Source organism: Aythya marila, assembly GCF_965140915.1.
Source record: "Aythya marila genome assembly, chromosome: 16".
NCBI classification, from domain to species: Eukaryota; Metazoa; Chordata; class Aves; order Anseriformes; family Anatidae; genus Aythya; species Aythya marila.
The window spans coordinates 15,084,158-15,107,343 of NC_139057.1; the positions used below are offsets into that span (position 1 = coordinate 15,084,158).

General features: G+C 36.6%; 1 protein-coding gene across 13 annotated transcripts in view; it reads right to left on the reverse strand.

Moving 5' to 3' along the window:
- Positions 1-23,186, reverse strand: part of SULF2 (sulfatase 2) — a 171,480-nt gene that overhangs the window by 33,941 nt on the left and 114,353 nt on the right. For all 13 annotated transcript variants that reach the window (XR_014318629.1, XR_014318630.1, XM_082773488.1 and 10 more), the window contains 5 exons: positions 14,716-14,867; positions 11,103-11,272; positions 6,584-6,734; positions 4,582-4,757; positions 619-747 (listed from right to left, as the gene is read on the reverse strand). Coding sequence is in view for 11 of the 13 variants with exons in the window: in XM_082773488.1 (XP_082629614.1) it covers positions 619-747; positions 4,582-4,757; positions 6,584-6,734; positions 11,103-11,272; positions 14,716-14,867 (778 nt within the window). In the remaining 2 variants the exon portion in view is untranslated. The remainder of the gene's footprint in view (positions 1-618; positions 748-4,581; positions 4,758-6,583; positions 6,735-11,102; positions 11,273-14,715; positions 14,868-23,186) is intronic.

Here is a 23,186-nt window from a genome sequence, read left to right on the forward strand (position 1 = left end):
ATTTCCTGAATCCAGTTTGTACTCTTAACCTCCACACCACCCCCAAACTATCCTATTCTAAAGCTGCTGCTCCTTCCCCCCTCTCTCTATACAACTACTTATAAAGCAAATCTCCTTTTTCCCTTTTTCTTTTATACTAGCTGCTGATTTTCTCTAGCAAGCATCCAGTCTAATTCTCTTCCCCATCTTTTTCCAATGAAAGTATTGATGATAAATAATAACTTTGCAATTCTGAATGCTAGTATCTTTATATTATAGCCTGATACACAACCAACCCTTTCAACTCAATTATTCTACAATTTATTCAATATGAAATGCTTTGCTACAAATGATGCCAGAGACATTTAAAATCTGTAACTCAGATAGCTAAAGACCCTCATCATGTGTGGCCCACCCACCACTACACATGCTACTTTTAGTATATCCAGATGCCATACATGCCAAATACCTAATATATGAACCTTACAAAATGAAAAGAGTCATCCACATATTGTCCAATATGTCTTTAGATTTTCAGATTATAGTTTTATTAATTTTAAGTTTGCTGCACACTGATGAATACTTAATCCAATTTCCTTTGCAAGCATGCGTTTTTTCATGACTATTTCCTTTTCTTACCTATTCACTGGTCTCTCAGAATCCAGAAGTTTTAGAATGGATTTACCATCCATATCAGACGGAATATCCAATCCAGCAATATCTAGAATTGTAGGTGCGAGATCGATGTTCAACACAATGTGAGGATTCCTGGAAAAACATATGTAAGAACCTGGTTTAAAGGATCTGCAATGACACCAAGCAACTAAAGCAACTACAGCTCATCCACAGAGAACACAGATCTGAAAAATCTTATTTTGTGACACAAGCAAAGAAAAGACGACACAAATCCAGAACCATGAAGTTCTGTGAAAGGATTAGAATGTTAAATATAGGTAAGTTGCATAATCTCAAGAGGAACTAATATAAAGATATAAAACTTTACTACAAAGCATTTTTGAGAATGCAAAGTAGTTCACAAAGCAAAAAAAAATAGTTAATCATTGCAAAAGAGGTTAAAAACTCTTTTGAAACATAAGAAAGCATTGGAAAAACTCCTTTGGTGTCTCACAGCAAAGTGTCTGCCAAATATGTTGATGACTTGATTAAAAGGTAAATTTGGCAGGCAGCATATGCATTATCTATATCAAAAAATAACATAGAAATAAGTACTGTATCTCATATCACATAAAGCATGTTCTGATCAGAACATGAGGAGAAACATATTTCAAGATACTACTGCAGAGAACTGAAAGAACTGGAAGCTGCTGTTAACGTAGAATGGGAGACAAAATGGGAAAGAAAAAGCAAAGAGGAAACACTTATAGAGCAAAATAAAATAATAATTTAAAAAAATCTTTAAATTAAATAATATCAGTCTTCCCAAATTCACAACTATCCATTCTGCAACCACTTCAAAACAGCTCTGATTGTCAAAGTTCAGAGTGTTTGCCATGCCCTGTTTCTTTAAGCAGTGGCATGTGCTTCTCAGCTATCACAGTTAACAGGGCAACATTTGAACATAAACTGGCTTAAAATTCAATTCAAACATTGGCATCAGCTCTGAAGAAGTACAGACAGTTCCCACCCCTAAATGCCTTGAACTGCCACGGCTGAATATGAGTGGGCTCATGGCTCAGAGCATCTCGTTGCACAATCCAGCATTCAGTGGCTGGAAGAATGCCCCACTTTCTGCCAGGTGACTTCTTTTATTCTGGGTCTAGCTGAGAAGTGCTCTAAGTTTATGTTGCTTCCGTAAAGCTTATTTCAAATACATCTATTGAGGTGATGTCTTATTATTCACAACATTACATATATATGTATATATATATATATATATATATATATATATATACACACACACATATATAGTTTATTAGCTGTGTGTTATTTTTTAAAAAACAAATATAAAGGCAGTCAGTCAATTTAAAAAAACTGGGGAAAAAAGTGAGCATACTGCTACAGAGACGATCTTCTACAGCACTGAACATAAAGAACAACCATGCCATGATTTGCAGGCACGAAAGAAGGATTGGGACCAGATGGGCTGCTATACGTGTGTGTCAATGCAGAATTTTAGCTCAAAATCCAGGACAGAAAAAAGCTGCTAAATTCACACTAGTTAATGAGACACCATTTAAAAATTACTACATTTTTGAGCAAGCAAGCAAACAGGCACTGACAAGAGCACGGATGATGAATTAAATTGATGTACCTAATTTGATTTTAATTACTAATAATTGTGGTGTAGCATATTTGGTAATAGAAATGAGAGCTTAGTAATGACTTGCTACAGTGACTGCTATTAAATCTTCGTTGGTATCAAAAGGGAGTCATGGCAATTACTCTGCAGGGAAAACATAAGGTCCACAGAAAACATGGATGATTGAGGTTTTAACATTTAAAGAAAATCAGTCTGAAAGGAAGGATCAATTTATTAGCTGATATATTCCCTTCAAGCTATTTTATCCTGTTCTTCCTAATCACTGAACTGCGATGGGCTCTGTTCTGCCAGCCTGTTAGGCTGACTCCTCAGATTCTAACAGAACTATGCATCTATATTTTATCTTTAGAGACCCCTCAAAAAAAACAAAAATGAGTTCAATAGGAAGATTTCAAAGGTTTTATGAATGTCTAGGTGTGAAGATCCTTGAACCAGTGAAGATTGAAGCCGGCTGGCCTCTAGCATGGCACATTGCAGAAAAGCTAGCTTACCCCACTTTGGCCATATTAGCTTTGCCTCTCTATGGAGACCAAAACAGCAGCTCATGGGAAGTAGAGCGAGTCCGTAGGATGCTAATCCAGCTCACTGGAAAGTCTCTGCTGCTGCAGACAAACTTCTTTCAGTGCTGGATTAATATTTTTAATTCCACCTAAGGAATTCCTTCCCTGCACTCCAGTCCATTGTGTAGGCAGTCCTGACACCATGTAAACCAAAAGGCAAGCTTTGACAGTGAAATACTTCTTATCCTTTATCACTTTTAACTTTACAGGAAGTGATCCAAGTATACCTAGGATTTCAATAGACTCACTGCACCTACATTTCATCTCCATATTATAGAATTTTAGCAACATTTTTCAGCAGAGTATTGCATCTTCTGCTTAGCACAGGTGTCAGTCACAGTCTCTGGTGTACTCATTGGCTCCCCAGATGTTCCTCTTTCAGAATACTCCTGCTCCCCTGCCACGTCTTTTCTTTTTCCTGATCTACTTCATTCTAAATTCTATTTGCACTCCTCCTCTCAAACTCTTGGCTTCACTTTCTCCCTTATGTCACCTCCCATTAGATCAGCCTGCTATTTCCCTACATAATACACTCCCTATTCTTATCCCAGTGATGTTATTCACTCCTATCCTTCTGATAGGAAGTTGTGTGCTTCAAAGTTTAGAGCTAACTTCGGGGGGGGATGGGAGGGAGAAGTGGGGCAGGTGGATTTCAGTACCTTACAACTTCAACTGAAATCATTAGTTGAATACACAGTGCTGGAAATTAAATCATGCCTAAAATTCAGTTTAACTACTATCAGAACTGTTATTCTCCATTGTTTATTTCACATGCATAACTGCTGTAAATAAATTGCACGAACTGCAGTATCTACAGGATGTAACATTTTGTGCCTACTGATAATATGAATCAGTGAATTTAACCAACAAATTGATTTTTAATTTTTTTTTGCCACTGTATTACATGCTAGATCTGTTCCTCTGCAGTAATGAAAAATATGGCATGTAGAAGACTGTGTGCTTGTTAATTATGCTAAAACATGCACATTGATATAAATAAAAGGCAGTAAATTATGGCACTCTGTCCAAAATCATTACTTAAGTGCAAATATTTGCTATTGAAATAATTGCTTAGAAAGTGTATTTACATAATTTCTTAGCTGATCAAAGCTACCATTTTAATTAACAGCAATATTCTGCATGCTCGCATGCATCTGACAAACAACCCTAACCATGTAATCTCAAAGGATGAACCACAGAAGATCTGTGGATGATAATTGTGGATAAGCTATTATGTGCATTCTTCTTCCTAAGTTGAAACAAGTGGCTTCCCTAAGTGTTTTAATTAATGCCCAACAATAATTACCACTGTAGCAAGTGAACATTGTATCATACATTTTTTACCTTGAAAATACCATAGATACATGCATTATTTGCATCCCTCAATATGAAACAAGTAAATGTTTCCTAGAATGGACCTATTTATTTCCCAGTGGCTTTTTCAGCTACATCCACAAAGGATGTTGTAGCCAGGTGGGGGTTGGTCTCATCTCCCAAACAACAAGTGATAGGACAAGAGGAAATGGCCTCAAGTTGTACCAGGGGAGGTTTAGGTTTGATACTAGGAGATATTTCTTCACTGAAGGGGTTGTGAAGCACTGGAACAGGCTACCGAGGGAAGTGGCTGAGTCACCATCCCTGGAGGCATTTAAAGGACAGATGCCTCCAGTTGGATGCCAGGTCAATATGACCAGAGATGTGAACATCAAGGATTTTTCTGGTTAAGACATGCACATAGAGACATACAAGCAAAGAACTTACAAGGACCCAGCTTCCACATTTGGCCCTCGGACATAGAAAGGAACTCTGATATCAAACTCATATGGCATGGACTTTCCTTTCACCAGCCCAAACTGGCCAATATGATAGCCATGGTCTGCTGTGTATATTATATAGGTATTGTCCAGTTCACCTGTTTCAACCAATGCATTGTAAATCTGAAAAAAAAGCAAAATAAAACATGATGTTTGTTTCATTGAATAGTATTGTATACAGAATATTGGATACAATTTTCTGACTATGTGTAATCTACAAATAAATAGCAACAGTTCAGGATGCCACTGATTCATTGTAATGATCTATTCCAAATAATCTATAATCACAAAAATGTTACTAACTAAATATTGAGGCTATGTATTACAGGGCAAATCCCTGTTTTCTGTTTTTAGGTAAATGCATTCACATCCCATATTTTCAAAAGTGTTTGTGTTCAGCATTTTGCATGAGAACTGTCAAAATATGTATTTGATACTATCTGGTAACAGAGATGAGAGCTTCAAGGTGATGAGCATTTTAAGTTCTCTCTTCACCTTTATCTTTTCCCACCAGCAAATAATTTTAATAAAATGACAGCATTTTGCATCTCACACTTATTTAAGCAACATTTAACGATCTTGCCTTCAGACAAATGAGTCCCCATTATGCAGAATATCTGTAAAATGTCTTCCAGATGAACACCATTCAGTCCCACTAGCCGGAGAACTAACATAAGGAATTAAGTGAAGCTTTAACTCTATTTGTAGTTGCTTCTTTGGATTTATACTAGAATCTTTAAGTGAAATGTACCAACCTGAGCACTACAGATCAATATTTTATGTGGTATTTTCACTTGCAAAGATCCAAAGGTGGGGGGGCACCACCATAGTGATGCCTTACACATTCAAGACTAATCAGCATGGAAGAAAAGAAACTTTTTTTTGCATTTTTTTTTATTGTTGCCCTTGTTTTCGCTTTAATTTTGAAAGCCTATTAGATACATATAATTCAGTTGAAAAGCTCACACCAACTTGGGCATTACAACTGATTTTGTATGCAGTGAAACATATGTTTAATAAATTAATCCAAAGTGAAAACATTTCACTACACAGAAAATCAAAATATTGTAGTAAAATAGCTAATCTCCCCAAATGCTGATATCTGATCTGTCTAAGAAGGTTCATTAAGAAAATTACTTGCCTGAATCAGTAATTATAAGACATTACTAACAAGTTCATGCAATGCCATTCAGATACTTCATCTTTGCCTTACAGGACTCTTATTTGAATCTTCCACCATTTTGATTAAGAATACCAAGAGATAAGCAGAAAATTACAACACTTTTAAATCTGCCTTCTTATGACTGGAAACAAATCCAACCTTTTTTGCAGTATCTTTTTGCTAATTCAGATATTTCTGTTCAAGACTCCCAACTTGCACTAAGAAATTTAATTGTTACAAAATACAGACTTAATTTAAAAATAAAATAGAATCTACCTATATATGTATTTACTTTTAATATTTAACATGCTGGGCCTGATTTATAATGGAATTGTTCTGGCTAATCCTGCTGTAGCACCTTTCCCCCCTCCCCCCCCCTCAGAAATCGAGTGTTACAGAACCAAAATAGACCCACATAAGTTAAGTACATATTTTTCAACAGGTTGTTGGATGACTTTTCACTACCAGAATATTTAAAAATTAGGACAATTTTTTTCATGTGATCCCTCTCCTCTTCCCCTCAATCAGTAATGACTATATAGCAAAAAAATAGTTCACTTAAAGCACCCAACTCACAGTGCCTGTAGTTAGGAGATGAGGATCCTTATATGTTGACAGAGACAACATCCTCAGCAGTGAAAGGATAACACACTATTTAAAAACTGCAGCAGTCCTCCTCCCCCTCTTATCTCCATATACAGCCCCCTTATCTTCATATACAGCACTGTTTAGAGTTTAATTCAAGAAGTAAGCACTTACTGATTTAAAAAGTGACTAATAATCTTACCATCTCCATAGAGTCATCCACAGACATGAGTGTTTGAAGGCGCTTTCTCTGCAACATGTTAGTGAACTCCATGTGTATAGGTTTCATGGGACCTGTATACCTCATTATCCAGTGCTTGTCTGGGTTTGGAGCATAGTTATAACTAGGAGTGCTAAGAAGTAATGAGAAAAGCAGAATACTTAAGCAGTGTAGAGAAAAAACGTGACGATGTATAACAATTTCTGTTTGATCAACACTATAGGACATGCTCTCTGAAGTACACAAGAAAATATTAGATTTAGTTTGGAGAAGTCTATTCTTTCACATTCCACGTGTAAGATGGCAGGAAAAAGCTCTGAGGGAACTAAAACCTATTAAGAGTGTAAGCATTTTTGCAATGTCTTCAGACTAACAGATACATTTCAAGGCCAAGAGACTAGCCTCGGTGTCTAACTTCACAAATGGGATGTATCATTTGGATAAAGAGCACATAGTACAGGTAGAGTTTCCTTCTACACGTTATTGCTTTGCTTTCATTCTGCCCACATTAGCACAGTAAAGGCTATTTGACAATAACTATAAAACTTGCTGAGAAGGTTCTGCTATGTTGTTTAACAGCTTTTTTTTTTTTCCGAATTAAACATGACTGGCTACTTTAATACTTTAGTTTAGGGGGATGCACAGGCACCCTACCTGGTGATATCAAACTGAATGTGAGCTCATGGCAAGCAGAAGTAGATAGATGCATGGCCAGATTTTAAAGACCTGCCAAGAAAAGCAGGGGTGAGGGGAAACAGGACTGTATTTTGTAGATACTTTCAAGCCACCAACTGTATTGTGATCGTAAGAAACTTCCATATTCTGAATTGATGAGTTCAAACTAAAAACAAATAATTAAACTTCCTGCAAAAATCCCAAAAGCTGGATTCAATGTCTTCCTGGAACCTCACAGACCCTCTAAGTACTCATAATGTTGCAACCATTGAAGTTATGAGGAGAAATATTACTCATTGACCATTATTTCACGTGGTTGTCAGTTTCAGAGATTGCTCTTCTGTGCATAATTACCTCACTCTAAGCTAACTGGTTCTAAACAAAAGATTTATTTTGGAATATTTTTATCATGATGTTGACTCCTTGTATCACCAGCTCACTAGGAAGCTGTATTTATAGCTTATATTTACAAGAAATATTATTTTAACCTACCATAAATATTCCTTTTTTTTTTTTTTAATTCCTTAAGGCTGAGAACCCCTTTTATGAGTTTCTTCCTATCCTAGTTCAAACACACCACACGCAGAGTCTAAAATATTAAAAATTACTTTTCCTATGTGATTTGTTAAGGCTTCCCTTTTCTTTCAAAGTAATAAACTTGGTCTACGCAAAAACTGCAAGCCAAGACGGTAACACAGTAAAACAGGAAAAAATAGCAGATACTCAGCTATTTTCTTCTTCCCAAACACAATTTCCTGATAAATTAATCTCCTACTTGGCAAATATCTACTGTTATTTTTGTGCGTGCAACAGAGCAGCAGGGTAGGTTATTAAGATAAACAATAGTAATATAAACTGAAACTTCTCCTTGAAGTAACTGTATCTAATGTATCTTTGAATATGACAGGTAATCTTAAGTCTTTATATAAATAAGAAATTAATAATCTGACAGTGAAATGTTATATGCAGAAAGCCTTTGTTAGATGCTATCTGCAAAATGTGCGTAGGCAGCAAATGGAGGCTTCTTCACATAGGGAGGAAAGGGCTGGTGTTTATTCTCTGTGTATTGTTAATAGCCTCTTGAATTTCAGAACATTGTTGTGGCTGAAATAATGACATTGCTCCTTTGAAAATGCTGACAGTTATGGAAACTGTTGCTATGTGATGCCCAGAATGAATCAAAAACGCTTGGCAAACTCCTTTTCAGCTTACTTTGTGATTTCCTGGCTGATTTGAAACCTCCCGCTGTTTAATCCAACCAAAGCCTATGATTTTCTTTGATTACTACAAATGTAACCCTCTTATGCTTAACAGATTTGTCTGTCTTATGGGAAAAATACACAAACGTAACATTCCTAGAAGTTGGTTAAGATAATTCCTTCAAATGTACTCAGAAGGTAAGTCCTAGTCTGATTGCATTTGACCTTGGAAAAAATGGGTGGTAAAGTGTACCCTCTACAGAAATAATATTTCTGATGACTGTTAAACTGCCCAGCTGTTGCATTCTCTGCAGCTATTTGTATATATGGTAAAAAAAAAGGAAAACTGGCCATTTAGCCCAAAGATTTGCTCTGCTGAATGCTGGTGGATAAGGATAATTTTCAAGGCTGTAGGTACACACAAAAAGGAATTCTGCAGAACAAGGAGGACAGACACTGTAGTATAGGGTAGAATATTCATACCAGCTAGTACATGTAATAATAGAAGCACAACACACTCTGATTGTCAGTCTATGCTAAAATCCATAGCGCTAACTTTTCCTATTAGCAATGCTAGACAACACAGCATGTATGACAACCAGCATAAGCATTACAGTTGCATCTGCACTTTGCTTTGTGGATACAGCTTAAGAATCTACACGCAGACTTTATCAATGCTGCCACAAGTCGAGGTACAAAGACTTGTTACATGGTGTATTGCCTTCTGATTCCAGGGCTGGGCAAAGACTTTGTTCAGGGTATTGCTTCATGGCAATTCATAACAAGTGTTCTACTTGTGTCCTGATCTTTCCCTATCATATCCACAAGATAACAGAACAGTGAGAACTACATACACTGTCACTGACAGACGTATCTGCCACTGAGTGATTCCCTGGGATGTGGGGACAGGAGAAAGAATAGAAACCAGAGGACTAACATGTATATACAGTAAGGGAATGATGCATGTTCTGCATTTTTAAGTTTATTCTTAAAACCAGGCCAGTGAACATCCTTACAGATTACTTTTGTGTAATGACATGAAAAGTATTTGGAATAAGATTGGCAGTTTCTTTGCACAGGAAGTATAAAAAATCCTATTTTATGTTTATATCTAAAAAACCCAAAACCCACAGTTCCTTAATCTACTAAGTTACTTCTTTACTAACAAAATGTATTTCTGCAAAGTGTTATTTCCTGTATAATTATCATCACAAGAAAAAGCACCTGCAATTAAAAATAGTTTTGTGTAACTATTTTATAATGAGGAAGATAAACCTAGTTTGTGTGAAAATAGAAGTTACATCATAAGCAAAAGAAAAATAGATGTAGTTTATATTTTTCATTGTTAGCCTTCCTCAAATCCTTCTACTCTTTTTCAATCAACCACCATAAAACTGCGCCAGAATATTGTTTGATAAGAGATCATAATCTCTGAGATACAAATGCTTACCAGAACTTCTGCTAAAACCCATGTCAATACTGAGTATAAGCAATAGCAGAAGTTACTCATTTGGCATCTCTGTAACTTTAATTTCAGAGAAAATAAATGAGCATAAGAAGGCAAACAAACATGAAATACTACATTGCTGAGATCTAGGACACAGATTGTCAGCACAGCACAGAACAAAGAAATACAATTCTAAGTTACACAACACCTAGACAACAGAACAAGGGAAGCTTTTTTCCTCTCAGACCCTATTTTAAATGAAGTGAAAAAGCTCAAATGGATTTCATTGGACTTTGGATTTGTCCTGAACAGCTTTGACTACCAATTATTACTTCAATCAGTTACCAGTTCCTTCACAAATCCAAAATAATACAGAATTCCACTTAAAAAATGATGCAAAAGGAAGAAAGTTGCAAGTGTTGAGCATCAATGAAGACATAAGGATAGTAATTAGAAAAATACTTAATAATTTCTATTGTGACAAAGGGGGATTTGGGTGAATCATTTCATTTACCAGCATGAGATGAGATGCCTGTAGTAGAGAATTACAGGGCTGTACCTGCAAACTGTCTCTGTGGTTATAAACAAGAACCATCTTATCATGGTGTTGCACTGGAGCTTATTAAAATATTAACTTGGTAACTAGATGACTTGGGGACCTTAGCTAAACACTATACTGCATCATTTTCAGATATACCAGCCCATTCAGAAATGGACAGTCTAATCTGATGCTGCAGGCCTCTATTTCCTCTCCTTCTATATGGAAAATAGGCATAATACGTAATATATACTACATGATTTTTGCTAATAGTGATGAAATAGCATGTCTGTGTCTATCCACAGGGAGACAGGGTTTCTTCCACCAAAGAGGCTACAACTCAAGAACCAGACTTTGATTCTTCTTCTAAAAATAAAACAGTGCTTCGCTTCCCAAATAGGCTATAACAATGTCCAATGGGTTCAACATGAAATTTTCTATTTATCTGTGAGCTACATTCCTGAGTTCTAGATGCAGTAGCCACCTGTACTAGTGCAAAGAGGTACAAAAAAATCTCCAAACTCTTCCTATGTATTTGTGACAAAGTCATGCCCAGAGTACTATGAAATACTGTTCCCCCAGAGGTACCCAGGATTTTTATACATCTGAACCTGAAAATAACAGAATTTTAGTTTTCCTTACATGTGTTGTGAAGCATTAGGAAAGAGATGTGAATACTGAGGAGCTGAATCTTCAGGTCCATGAGGAGCAGCATGGCTTATAACCATCAGTACAGGCCTGTGAGGATACATCTTCTTCGAGATTCTGAAGAATGTAATACTGTCATTGGTTATCAGATCAGTTAGATAATCCTGCAAGTAGAAGAAAAAGTATAATGAGATACTTTAAAAATAATTTCAAGTTTGGGGTGCGATGGGAACAGGAGGTCTTAGATATCATAAGAAACAGGAAAAAGAAAGCTACTTAGCTCAGAAAGGGAAAAGGAGGGAGTAAATTATAGATGTTAAAACTGCAAAACCTAAAATCAAATAATTGCCTCTTCACTGTTTAGAAATATGAAAGGAAACAGTTTTGTCTCTGAAATGAATGACATTAAAAATCAAATAGTGTATAACTGAATTGTGAAGATCACTATAACAACTACAATGACCAAGTATTAATGAGGAAAAAAAGAAGAAAATTAGAGGTTAATTTATTTTCTTTTTGGTGAAATCTTCAAGGTGTGTAGTCCAACCCTATTATCATAAAAGTGCTTTGAAAATTCAAATGGATTGATACGCATTTTTATTCTCCTCCCTCTGAACCAGAAGTCACTAAAACTAGAAGATGCTGGACTGAATGGACCCAAAATTCCATTCTATGTTACAGGCACAACGACAATCTGATAAAGATATACCTCTATCAAATTAATCACTAGTAACTTAAAGGAGTCCCTTTGGAAGATAAGGACTTCATTCTATTTTCCAAGAAGTATCATATACATCTGATATATGCTCAAGCTATACAGATTGAAGACAGTATTTGTAATAACAGGCCATGTTCCCCCTTGGGCTGGCTGTATCATGGGAAATGTTGCAAATATAAATACCCGTCAAACATGATTAGGATAAGAAAGACACTTCTTTAAAAAAAAATAAAAATATCTTGTCACAGCTCAACATAAAATTGGACATAACGACTGCTTCTGGTCAAGTGAACAAGGTGTGGTACGTACTGCACTGCACCTCCTTTTACGCACTGATTTTTTTCCGTGGTTTGGACACTAGCTGCTCTTTACCACTGCCAGTGTCCATGACCTGAGAAGACAGCTTCTGAGTAATCAGAGAACTTTTTCATTGACTGTATTTACTTTCCCCCACTTATTTCCTGCGTATCCCAGAACCAGGCTGGCAAAGTCTCCATTTACAGATTTATAACTGGTCCCAATACAAGGCGTATCTGTCATGAAACTACCATGATTTTGACTACTATCGATATATTTTCATCTTGAAAGCAGGTGTAATTAGGCATAAATCCAAAGTTAACTGAAGAAACTCCATTCATAAGCATTTGCAGTGGAAGTGATGATATACGGAAAAAAAAACCAAAAAACACAAAGAAAATCTGACTTCTGAACATAAGTCTCAGTAACTGACCACATTCTCAAAAAAGCACCGACACATATCTAAAATGTGCCTGTTCTTTAAACTGGCTGGTCACTTTCTCAAGTGTGTAACTCATCTTTGACTTAGACATTAAGCGAGAATAGTCTTCAAGTTCTATTTTGAAGATGAAGATCTTTACCTGGTCAAAACAAGATTCAAACTTAATTTTGCAAACACAAGTGCTTGCCAGGGCAAAGACCAAACAGAAACATTTCCTTCAAGTGGTTTATTTTTTTTAAAGCTCCAGATTGTGGAGACTGTAGAAGACTCCGTGAATGCAAACCAGACTAAAAATTCAACTTAAAAAGTTGAAAGAAATTGAAAAAGAAAAAAATAGAGTAGAATACTTCCTGTTAAAGAATCTGAAAGAATTTGCAAAGATTTGATTTTCAGAGGATAAATGCTTAGCAGTTGCTTTGGAGGATAGAATCGGTAATTTGTGTGTTTGTTTTTTTTCAGTTTTCCACTGGCACATAATTAGCATTAGTTATGTCAAGATGATAGGGCTAAAATACAATCTGATTATACTGTTTGTTACTGGAAAAGTAGGTTTCCAGCAACAAAAATGATAGGAAGAATAGAGGAGCAGTCTTGTATTTCAGCTTGTGTTTGTTCATTTGAACTCCAGCGTTAACATCAACACATACTGTTGCTCTGCACACTATCTGTTTATTATCATAGCTGTGTATTAGGCAAGAATATGAAGATTATAAAAACATTTACATTTTCATCAGACTGCTTTCTTTTCTTTTATTAACAAACTCAGTAAGAAAAACGGAACCAACTGAAAACCTAAACATTTTCAAGTATTGCATATACAAAATAGAGCTGAGACTCTTGGAACGTAAAGTTCCTTGTTGACTTTTTGTAACAATGGGGAACGCTGCCCTTTGAAATCACTTGCCTGACATTGCTCCATGTAAGGTAAATTTCCATTATAATGTTTCTGGTAGCACAGCTGTAAAGATTAGCTCTCTGATTCTTCATAGATCAGGAGGGAAATAAAAGACAAATAATTCTGTACATTAGTTGTCCCTTACTCCTAGCAACTGGTAATAGAAAAGAAAACCATAGAAACCTGTCAAGTTTTATCTTTCAGCACAAACTACATTTTATTAAAAATGGCAAATGAATAAGGGGAAGAAGGAAATCACATAGACATCAACCTTTGCAAGAAAAAAACTGTAAACACATCACTAATGAAACAAAAAGAGGAAGGCAGTATTTGTGCTCAACAGGAGAAAGTGAATTCAATTTTTGTTAAGCAAATACACCTTATAAATCCGTATCATTCCTCAGCAAGTCAACTTTTGAACTTATACACTATTTAAACTATAGCCATTTACTGATTAACTCTTTTATAATTATACTCCAGAAAAGCCGATTTCTTTGGAAAACTAACATTTTCATCTGAAATAAACATTCTCCTGTATACAAACAGGTAACTGTTTGATCTGTAATGAGATTGAGGGGTGACACGGGATGACATTATATTTCACAATAATTATCAAGTATTTTACTAAGTTTGGCCACAGTACAACACCCTTGGAAGTGTATTAGGAACATACACACCTTTAAAAATACATCAAGATATAAATTTAATAATTAAATTCTGCCTTCATTCAGACAGTGAAGTCAGAATTATCATAAGATATACCAAGATATAAGATATATTTCTCCTCATCTGGCTGTGAAACAAGTTCCTTTAACACAAAAAGATGGGTCTAGCTGGAGGGAACTGGATTCTTATCTCATTTACGCTTGTGCAACTCCACTGAAATCAGTTCTATACCAGGGGAATAGATGACAATCGGATTTAGCACACGATAATTATAGTACAAAGACAAAAAATAGTTGTCATGCAGCATTTAAATCCGTTTTCACATCTGCAGCTCATAACACACATTAACAGTCTCAGGATGTTTTGTTTGTTTCTATTTCTGCTAGCAATGTTTTCAGTAACATGACCTGCGTGGAATGGAAGATAAGAGAAAGTCCAAACACGGAGCCTTCTGCATTGTAGCTAATGTAACACAGAGCAGCTTTCAAGTATGAAGAGAATTCTTTAATTAGACTGAAACCATAAATTGTAGCTTTCTTGCAGTCACACTAAAATATTGAAGAAATAGAAATAAATCAGTAAGACCTACCCTGGAGTAGTCAAATCCATGTTTCTCCTTCACTCCATTTCTACAGAGTGTGTAGTTGTAAAATCGAGAATTTTTAAGTAATCCAACCCATTCTTTCCAGCCAGGAGGCACATAGGAACCATTGTATTCGTTAAGGTACTTTCCAAAGAAAGCTAGGGGTAGAGAAAGCAGAAGTGCAGTAAGAAGGTACAACAAACACCTCAAAGATACTGTTTTTAACCATATTCTTTCAGATCTGTCTCGTCTGACTGGAACATTTTCTTCATCCAGACACACATAAGGTAATAGATAAGTTATGATTTTGCTTTTGTTTCTTTATTTCAGAGCTCCATAACACGTATCTTTTGATTTACAACCTGAGTACATGAGATACACTGCACTACAATTACCACATTTTATTTAGGGGCTGATACATTCAGACTTAGATGAACAAAACAGAAAAAGTTTAAAATAGTATCATTTGCCACATTATCTCATCCTACTCTGAATCACCCAATTTAGCTGCATTTTTTACTTTAGTCACACCCACTTATGCCATCTCCACTTCTGGAACAGTCAGAAGCCGTGAGGTCACCAACAGAAGGCTGGCTTAGGAGAAATGAAGACAAATGGGGACCAAAAAGATGATGAGATTTTAAACTTGCTGCATAGAGGTAATGAAACAGCAGAATAAGTGCAGAGTAAGTGCAGAGTAAGCGCAAGGATTCCAACACAGTGTAGATGTTTGAACAATCCTCCCAGAAGAGCTACGTATACGCTAGCCTTGCTGATCTGTAAACTCCAAGTGTACAGATGCTAAATTATTTTCCATAAAATGGTTAAGAAAAACGGAAATTATTAGAATTATGTAAGAACACATTTTCCAAAGGATATGATGTATCCACTGACACTTCCACGCTATTCCAGGAAAAAAATAAAAATTAGCAGAACATTTCTTTCAGTATTACTTTAAGTTATATCACCACTATGCAACTGCAGGATAAATTACACCCCATTCCTCCAGCTATTTTTTTTTAAAGCTTAGAGGGGAAATTCTGCTCTTGGGCCTGTGGATTGCAATGCGATTCAGGACCTGAGTTTTTCATGTCAGAACTCACATCTCAATTTCTGAAGGGTCTGGCAATCCAAGTTAACACTATCACAGCAACCAGCACAAAGACCTTTACATTTGTTCCACTTGACATTACAAATATTTTTAATCCAGAAGCACGTAGTGCTGCAGCATCTCATGCTAACAATCCACCAGCAAACATCTGTGCTTCTGTAAGGACAACAGAGTACCTGAGACTCTGATGTTAACCTTAGATTAAAGCTCCTCTCGAAGTTGAGGGGATAGGAGCACACAATTCTCAGCTCCCAGATTTGTCAAGATTTTTTTTTTTTTAAGCTTGCAGCCCACAGCATCTGATTCTATGCCTTCTTGTACTTATATACATGCAGGGAGTAATGCTGTGGAAAGCACAGAACTGGTGTTCAGTCACTGTAAAAAGGGCCTTGCGTGAAGTCAAGGATCTGTGTCTATTTGTAGTAGGCTGAATCCGTCTGAAAGATACAGACAATGAGAACGGTGGAAACCATGATATATAACTGTACACGAGAGAGCTCCATATCATACCAGATAATGATTTTCTTTTCTATAAAAACGGGAAACATGACCTAATAATATTATGATATGTAATAATACAATATAATACAATATAATACAATGGAATACAGGGAGTAAGTATGCTGTGCACTGAATGGCCATTAAGACCCAGCAAGAAGTGCCTAGGTGGAATTAAAAAGCATGTTTTGAATCATCTCCGTGAACAAATTTAAATGTATTCAATTAATGTGTGTATTAAATTAAATTATTCATTTAATAATGTATTCAATTAAGGTGTGCCAGAAGAAAGGGAATGTTTGAGAATGTTCAAAGCATTTGAAAGAGATAGGGGTGTTGACAAAATTAGGACCTGTATCACAGGAGATGTGAAGGGCACACGTATTGAGACACAATTAATAAAATCCTTGAATTTCTAAGTATTCTAATCCTAAGTATTTTGCAAAAGCAGATAAGGTGTTGTGTTATTTTACAGATGAGCCACTTACAGAGGCATTAACTGAGAAGCATGCTGCAGAGAAGAATTCCCGTTTCACTGTCCTGAACTACCTCTTGATGTCTTCTGTAACCAAGCTAAGTAAACCAGAAGCAACAAACAAAGCAGTAGCTACCCCACTGTAGATAAAAAAACTACTGCATTACTCAGGGACTGTATTTGTACAGTACATACTTTTGGCTTTATGAATAATTTCTAATTTTTAAAGAATAAAAAGCAACTCATAGGGATTGTGGGGAATTAAACAATGCAGATGAACATTTTTTCTTGTCTTGGTAACAAGGAGTAAAGGATTGAAACACTGGCCACTGTCTGCATCAGCAGGTATGCACAAGGCAGTCCAAAGTTTCTTGTTTGCCAAGCAACATATTATCATCCAAACAGATACATTTAGCATTTTTGCTCACAGAAACCAATCAGTTCCTAAAATGTATGGCTGAAGAATTCAGCAAAGAGGCATTCTGGAGAGAATTACTTCATTGTTATTCTGCAGCGGCATTAAAGGCAAGTCTGGCGGAAGTTTCCTCTAGCACCTTTCGCATAACCTCCATTGTACATTCCGGATGTCTTCATGGAAGTCAAATGCTTTAAATAATTTTCTCTGCTGTTTCCAATCTTCGATTGCATATCTTTTTCCCCTCCTCCCTCCATCTGAGCCCTTCAACTGCTTGTTATTCAAAAACTGTTAATCACTTCTCCATACTACAAAATATCGAGTTACAAAAAAAGCTCTCCCGATGCTGGTGAAGGATTTTGATTTGGGATTGTAAAGATTCTCTCTAACATTTTTTCCCCTCATCAGATTAGTTCACTGCCAGAGACATCTGCTCAATAGCGTACACATGCCTTCGGTACATCCAATTGCAAACTGCTCCAAGATTTCATTAACAAACATCCTCAGAGACTGCTGTTTGATATGCTCAGCCATGTTTCTATATCCAGTCTAGGAAAGGATCATTAAAAAACACCCAAGCAAACATTTTTAATAAATGCATCAAGAATGTGATCTCCCTTTGCTTTCAGTACCATATAACACAGTTTCTCCTCAGACCCCATGGAACAGGATACACAAGAATTGAGTCCTTTGTACACTATTACCATTTCCTCAAGGGTTCGTAACCTTTCAAAGTTCATTTCTCAGAGTCTCACCCTTCAATGATAAACACCTGGAAAATTCTTTAGTATACAGTAGATTTTTTTTTTCTTCACAAGAGGTTTTGTTCTGTTTTATAAACTCTTCCTGTAAGGAAGAGAATCACACATGCAAGAATTTGCCCCTTGCTACCAATTAATGCAAAGGTCTGCTCTGAATGAAGCGCCATTGCAGGTATACCAGAGTCACAGCTCATTGCTTAGAAAGTACATCTAACATATTGCCAAATGTAGCACAAAAGCATAATTGAAAGACCAGACATCATGGTCTCAAAAATGCTCCCAAAGGCACCAGTTACCACCATTGGAAATGCTGAGGCTAGTTCTACCATCCACCCTTACCTACCAAACTCTGCAAGTTTATTTAGAAACAAACAAACAAACAACAAAAAGACACCCTGCTACTTCTTTTAATACCTACCTAAAAACACTTAACAAGACTTAAATACCTCTACAAAGGATATTCATAAAACTTCACATTACACTGAAAATTAAGATGTTTGATCTTACTGATGCATCAATAAAACAGTGCGGGGCATCATTTGTCTCTTTTCAGTCCATACAGACTGCCCAATGTTGGCAGTCAGAACAGAACTTTTTTGGCTCCCACACTAGAAAGCGGAATGCAGCACAAGTCAACAGCGATTCTCCAATGCAGAATTACCAGAAGATCAGAATTAGACACAGAATTTCAGCCTTTCATTCAGTTTCCTCAGTTTGGCAGTTCAGATCTGATTGTGACTCTAGTCAGCCTTCTTTCTGTTAGGCACCGTTCTGTTACCCACTGGCCTGAATCACTTCCCTGTTCTGCTAGCAACCTGTTTAACAATACGATCATGGTCTTCATGTACTTTTAAAATAAGGTAAGAAGATGAAATCAAAAAAGGAATGTACAGGAGGCATACTGATAATAGCTTCCTGACAGTGATACTTTATACATTCTGTTAGGAAGCAGTGAAAACCAAAACTCCTGCAGTCCTTAAGGATGAGACAAACTACGCACTGGACAGATACCCTCCAAGGAGCAATCCTAGCCTGGCCTCAGGAGGTCCTAATAAGCTCTTCACCTGTGAAGAGGTTATGGAGAAGACAGAGCCAGGCTCTTCAGAGTGGTGTGTGGTAGGAGAAGTAATTGTGATAAACTGAAACAAGTGAGGTTCAGCCTGAATAAAAAAACCACCTTGAGAACAGTCAAACATTGAAACAGGTTGCTCAAAATGACTGTGCAGTTCCCATACTCTGTGTTTTTCAAGACTAGGCTGGGTAAAGTGCTCAGCAACATGGTCCGGCACAGGCTTTGGGTACATGGTTGGACAACAGTCCTCCCTCCCAACTGGGGTTATCCTATCATCAGCTAGGTGATTTACTAGGCCTATCTTCAGTCAAATTTACTTCATTCCAGGACTTCAGCATTTAGGAGGTTATCTGTAAATGCTTGTGCTCTCATAATAAATCCTGAAGCTGAGTAAAAGTAAAATTACACTTTTTTTACTCCAAGACTGTACACTCTGAATTTGTATTACTCATCTGTCCTTCTGGAGTCTTCATATCATCCATGCTACTTAGCTTGATCCAGTTATTAGTACCCCATTAAGCTGCACTTATCACTGTGACTGGGAAGTTAAACTCACGTTTTAAGCCACTGACCCTTTACTTTTAAACATGAATACAGTGCATTAAGTACTTCAAAGAAATACTTTAAGCACCATTTTTCTGACAGCATATAGTTTAGCAGCCAGCCTTCCAGGTATTAACTAAGGTTTTGAGTTGCGAGTCTTACAGTTACACATAAGGATTTATCTACACCTCAAAAACCTTTTACTTTTGTATCTGCTACTAGTTTTTCCCAGCTCGAAGTTGAACAATTAGCTACAGTTGAACAATTCTTTAGTTTTGGATGAGAAGGGGTATTTCTGATCTTATTTTTGCTGTATATCTAGCAAAATTCACTTTCAGTACTTTATGTCCTCTAAAAGACAATCAGAGGAAAGCGGATGAGAAAGCACTCTCAGCGTGGCTAAGTACACATATAATGAGCAATAAGCCCAAAGGTCAATTCAACTCTGCCTTCACATCATGGCCAAATACGCTCTTAAACTGACAATGTCTAATGCAATCAGCCCAGTGAAATTAATGGATTTACAGCAGAAGAAATATAGGAGTACTGAGATAAAAATCTGTAATTTTCTATGAAATCTCATCCCATAGGAGAGATTTTCAGAAGACATCAGTTCTCATTAGATATTAAAATAGCTGACCGTATCTTCCAAAAATTAGTAGCTCTTGATTATGATCATCATAATAGTTATGGGAACCATGCTGTACAGTGATCGGTAACTAGTGCAATTAGAATAGCCTGCAGACTTGCTTATTTTTCTAGGGGACTAGCATGATATCTAGCAGGACAAAGTGAATTCTGAGTAATCTTCGTGACACCTTTGTTCCTCTTCCTGAATTTGCATTGCACATTTTCAGTTGTGCCCAAGTATCAGTGCCAAGATCTATTTAATGAATCAGGAATTGGCAGAAGGGGAGCAGATGAAGCCAAATAAAACAAAAGGTCTCAAACCAAATATTTTGAAACGGTCAATCAGGAACCAAATAGAGGAATGCTGATAACAAGCCAAGTCTTGCATGTCTTTCTCAGGTGAACAAATTCCCCATGGAGTCACTTGGCCAAAGCTCCCTTTCATTAATTCCTATGGCACAGCTTACAAAAGTTTAAACAGAACTAGAATTGTAAAGCATAAAGATTTTTCTGAACAGCTATCTCACACTCTCTGAAAGTTAAAGGAAAAACAATCTAGAAATGGCAATGTTCAAATCATCAATCATTACCGTAATTCAGCACAATATGACTTAGTGTATCACAACAGCATCATCTCCTATAATGGGCAGTGCAAGAGAAAGGAGTTTGCTGGCTACGTGGTTCAGAGCGCTGCTCTGCCACACAGCTAACTATCGTTGGACAGTTTGCTCCCTCGTTGATGGCCAAGCCTAATCACTCAGATTTCAAAAATCCTTCCCAATGTCAAAATCACTACAATGATGAGACATTTTGTTGAAGATTTACCATTGGTATCACACCCTTCTTTCATGTTCCATACCCACAGATAATCCTAACCTTTAGTTTATCCTCCTCTCATCATATTGTCACCTGCTTGCCTGGTTCCAGGAAGCTACTGTGATATACTGTGCAAGAAGAAATAGTTGCTGTATTTCAACAGAGCCTGTTTTCTTCCACCTAGCAACAGACTTGGAAGAACATTACTAAAAACATTAGTTCATAAATAATAGTCTTACCAAATTCAATTAGGGGAAAAGTCCATCCCCGGTTCAATATAACCACAAAATTCCTTTCATCAAGATACTCTCCCCAAAATAGAAGAAATTTAGCTTGTATAGTAGTTTACTTTCTTTACCTTCACCTTTTATCTTTCACAAAAATAAATCTTTTTTTTTATTTTTATTTTTAAATAACCAGTCACATCTTACCGTCCTTTAATGCATCTGTCTCATAAATGTATACAGGCCTCCTGTGCATAACATACACACGAGGATGGCAAGTGCTATTATCTCTAACTTGGAAGATATGGCCCAGATCTCAAGGCCATACTCACGCTATGAAAACATACAAAAAGACATAAAGATGTTCAAATTCAAAGAAACTGGAATGCTACTTCCAGAACCTGAAAGCAGAATCTAACCGCAAAAATGACACTGTAGGCACTGACTAGCCTTTGAAGTTATCAATGTTTTGCTATGCACTTATTAAAAGATGACATGCAGCTTACTGTTCTATGAGCTCTTGTATCACTAAGCTTTTCTGCTGCCCACTGACTTGTGGATTGCTGCCCTACAGGGCAAGTGTATAACCATGTGGGCCAATGGGACACTCACACCTCTGGACATAAAGCAAAGACCAGCTTAGGACAACTGTATTCAATAAATGTTATTAAATTAAATTGAATTAAATCAAAAAAACAGCATTCTGGAAAAACAGAGAAAAAGAATGCAAGAAGATGCCACAAGGCCTAAATAGCTAGCTGGGCAAACAAGAAGATCTTAAACTGGAATGAGAAAAGGAGGGAACCTCTTCTCATTTTTTGCTACTATGCTACCTAATGTTGAACACAGCACTGAAAGAAGTCATTCAGCCTAGGAAGATGAATAACTTAAAAAGTACGGGAACCTATTGGCTTAGTAAGTAAACTAACAAAGATTTAAAAAATATTTTCAAATGTGCAAATATTCTGTGTAGCTTTCAGCTATTCTGAATGCTATGAAGTGATAATCCTACTTCTGAAGTAATATCAAGCTATGAATTGCTTCTTGCTTGAAATGATGTATAACAAAGTATTCCACTTTGGTGTAATACACTTACAGTATTACAATTCCAATTGGCATCCTATCAGAAGAGTACATTATAGTAGGAAAAAAAAAAAAAAGAGCTGTTTTTCAAAATCTACAACATTTTATGTTGAAAAGGGAGAAGGGGATAAAATAAGAGAGAGGGCAATGGGCTATAAAATATGCCTGGAAAGAAGGGAGCCACATACACTGGCTTATTTCTGTAGTTGTGGATGCATTCATCTTGGATTCCTGGAAGGTTGTATTTGATTGCAGGCTATCTTGTGGATTTTACTCAGTGATTTTATTCACCGAAGCACAAATATTCCTTGCTCCAGGATGGTTAAAATATAATATAAAGCTACATGCAAAAGACAGATGGTGAAATAGCAGCTGTATAGATGAGTGCCGTTTGTACAACCTCTGCATAATCCTCAGGAGACCACAACTCTACCTCGTGTGTTCCCACTTCACAGTATCATACATTAAAATATGTTTAAAGTGAAATTACTGAGGCATTGAGCTCAGTTCATAGAAACAGAGGGAGAAGATGTATGTGTGCTTGATTCAAAGCCAACTGATAGCACAGATGTGAATTTAGAGCTGGGAGAAAAAAGTCTTTAACATACATGAGGTAGGAAACTTAGAAATAACTTTTGTTTGAAAATGTCACTCTCCAAAACATTTGCAGGATATTCCAACTCAATAATTCGCTACAAACGACCAAGTCAGACAGAAGAAGTAACATGGCCAGAGTCATTGGTTTGGGGCTATGCAGCAGAGGTTCTTTGTCTCCCTTTGTAGTAACAGCTATCATGACATATCCAGTAGGATGAAGCTTTCTTTCTCACTATTTGAAGTCTAATGGCC